The sequence below is a fragment of the Ursus arctos genome, unplaced genomic scaffold, assembly GCF_023065955.2.
Source record: "Ursus arctos isolate Adak ecotype North America unplaced genomic scaffold, UrsArc2.0 scaffold_12, whole genome shotgun sequence".
Taxonomy (NCBI): domain Eukaryota; kingdom Metazoa; phylum Chordata; class Mammalia; order Carnivora; family Ursidae; genus Ursus; species Ursus arctos.
This window is the reverse complement of record NW_026622786.1, coordinates 71,714,422-71,717,390: the sequence shown is the minus strand read 5'-3', so window position 1 is coordinate 71,717,390 and position 2,969 is coordinate 71,714,422. Positions and strand designations below refer to the sequence as shown.

At 43.3% G+C, this 2,969-nt stretch overlaps 1 protein-coding gene across 1 annotated transcript; it reads right to left on the bottom strand.

The window, feature by feature from the left end:
- Positions 1-1,202: 1,202 nt before the first annotated feature.
- On the bottom strand, positions 1,203-2,161 carry LOC113254223 (olfactory receptor 2A5-like). The gene is given in 2 exon segments (XM_026497447.4): positions 1,203-1,960; positions 1,963-2,161. Coding segments are annotated over 2 exon segments (957 nt in total).
- Positions 2,162-2,969: the final 808 nt, after the last annotated feature.

The window sequence follows — 2,969 nt, the reverse complement described above, 5'->3', positions numbered from 1 at the left end:
AGCTCAGCGGAGAGTCTGCTTGAGATTCTCCCTCTCTGCCCCTCCCTCTGCTTCCTCTCTGCCTCTCAAAAATGAATAAATAAATGTTTAAAAAATAAAATAAAGATTAGGGGGACTGAGTTTCAGAGAGATTAGGTGTTTTCCCCACGTTCTCAACAAATTAAGGCAGGACTAAAGCTCAGGACAGTTCTCATTGTCCCCCTGGCCTCTCCGGTGGCAAATGAAAATTAAGAGTAAGTTAGTTGTGGAAATCAAGACACTCTCCTTGTGGATAAAAGTCTAGGTTGCTGGAAGCCACAGTTGCAGGTAGGTATAATGAAATGAGAGAGAGAGACCCAGGAAAGTGAAGAGGAGCTGAAAGAATAATTGGGGAGATTGTAGACCAAGGACAGAGGTGGGGCTGGGAAAAATCACTCAACAGATATTTTTTGAGATGTTAATGTTCTATGGCACAATGCAGTTTAATTTAGAGCACTAAGTCCAATTTACTTAGACTTTGGAATGCTGGTGAAGAAGATCTAAAGTATCCAGTAGAGCCCTAGACTTCATGGATCCGACCCTAAAGTTGTGACTGAGAGTGATAATCCTACGTGTACATTTTCCTCAATACCATCCATTTCATTATCTCAGTTGAGCCTCAAAAATCTCTATTAACAATTCAAGAAATAGCATAATATAATAGATAAGAGCCTGGGCTCTGGAACCATACTACCTGGGTTCAAATTTCAGTTGTGCTACTTTTTACCTGGGCGGCTTTGAGCAACTTACTTAATCGTCTTGTGCCCCAGTTTCTTCATCTGTATGATGAAGGTAATAATACCTATCTCTGGAGTTGTTATAAGAATTAAAATAATAAATACACATAAAGCACTAAGACAATGACATTATATGCAAAGTGATCAGTAAAGTCAGTTATTATTACTTAAGCACAATAAGCATCATGAAAAACATTTTACAGATGTGGAAATTACATCCCAGAGATGTCAGGTGACACTTGCACAGCTGCAGGAGGTCAATGATGTATTTAAGCTTTGAACCCAGTTCTCCCTGAGTCTTTCCTAATATTTTCAGTGGCTAAGTTAATGCAAAAGTGTTTTTTTCTAAATATTTTCCTCACCCTGGGCTCCTCATCCAGTCCAATGACTTCAGTGGAAGTGTGGATGGGACAGACAGAGATCAGAGATAGGGCACTGTAGGCAGTCCTACTCCATGGCCTTTTGACCATCCTCACTTATTCCCACTAACTTGAGGAAAGCCCTCTTCACATCCTTGTTCTGGAGGCTATAGATGATGGGATTGAGAAGGGCAGAAATGACATTGTAGAACAGGGCCAACTTCTTGTCATCCTCTGGGGAGGCTTCAGAGCCGGGCCTCATGTACATGACCATGCATGGGACACAGAACATAGTGACCACAGTGATGTGTGAGGCACAGGTGGAGAAGGCTCTGATTCGTCCCTGCGGGGAGTGAATCTTTAGAATAGCCATGAAGATGCGAACATATGAGGTCAGGATGAGAGATAATGGGATCAGAAGCAAGATGAAACCCAAGATAAAGTCCACTTGGTCATTGAGGGTTGTATCTGCACAGGCCAACTTTAAGACAGCAGGAATTTCACAAAAGAAGTGGTTGATTTCATTGGGGCCACAGTAGGGAAGATTCATTGCAAAGACTGTGTAGACAAGGGCACAGGTGAGACCACAAAGGGCAGAGCTGACTGCCAGGGCTACACACAGGGCTTGGCCCATCTTGACCCCATAATGGAGTGGGTACCATATGGCAACATATCTGTCATAGGCCATGGCTGCAAAAATCCAGGTTTCAGTGATGCCTAAGGTCAGGAAAACGTACATCTGGACCACACACCCAATATAACATATGGTCTTTTTCTTGCTTATTAGATGGACCAACATCTGGGGCACTGTGGTGGTGGCATAGCTGAGATCCAGTACAGAGAGGTGCTGAGGAAGAAGTACATGGGGGTGTATAGGCGTGCATCTACTCTGATCAGGGTAACAATAAGTCCATTGCCCAGGACTGTAAATAAGTAAAGAAGGAGGAAGAGGAAGAAAAGGATCCAGTTGGTCCTGGGATTTCCGGAGAAGCCCAGGAGGATAAACTCAGTTACAGAGCTGTCGTTTCTCCAGCCTTGGCTACGCATGGCCTTCCTTCTGAGGAAAGAAGAGAACGTATTGCTGAATCCCTTGCAGTCTCAATGAGAGAACACCACACGAGATCCACAGATGCAGGGACCAAAGGCATCTTAGAGCTAAACAATCAAACCAAGTAAGCACTTCCATGCCCAGGGAACATTCTGTTCCAATTGGCCAACTGTTGCTCCAGGCACTCAGTAGGGGCTCTATAAATATGTATTGGTTTGTCTAACTAACTAGCTGTGATAAAATTCCAGTGGTGCTGTGGAAGGAATTATACCAGCAGAAGTCTTATTTTGAAGAACACACACACACGTGCACACACACACACACACACACCATAAACCAAAGCACGGAGGCTAGAAAAATAAAAAATGTTTTACAGTAAACCAGAAAGTTGTAGAGGTCTCTGTAGTTCTTAAAGTCTTTCTTTCAAATATCAAGGCTAGCAGGTGCTGCAGAGGGCAGTGTGATGTGAAACAAGCTAAACCTCTAGCTTCTTCTCTTCGCCTTCTTCCTCTCTGGCACTGTACCTTTGAAAACCTACATACCATAAGTTTTCAGGAAAAAAGAAAGTTTCAAATAACCTTTTGGGGAAAGAGGAATCTTTCCGCTAGAACTTTTATCCCCTTTATCCCCCCACCTTCCAGGCCTACTCGCAGTGATTACAATTACAAAGAACAGGTTGGCAGGTAAAGATGGCCCGAGGCTCAACAACTGAAACCTAGAGAAAACATCTATGCCCCTGGCATTTCTCAAGAAAATGAAGCATATTTCCTTGGGAATTAGGTGCTTGTGTGTCTAGAAGCTTTTCTT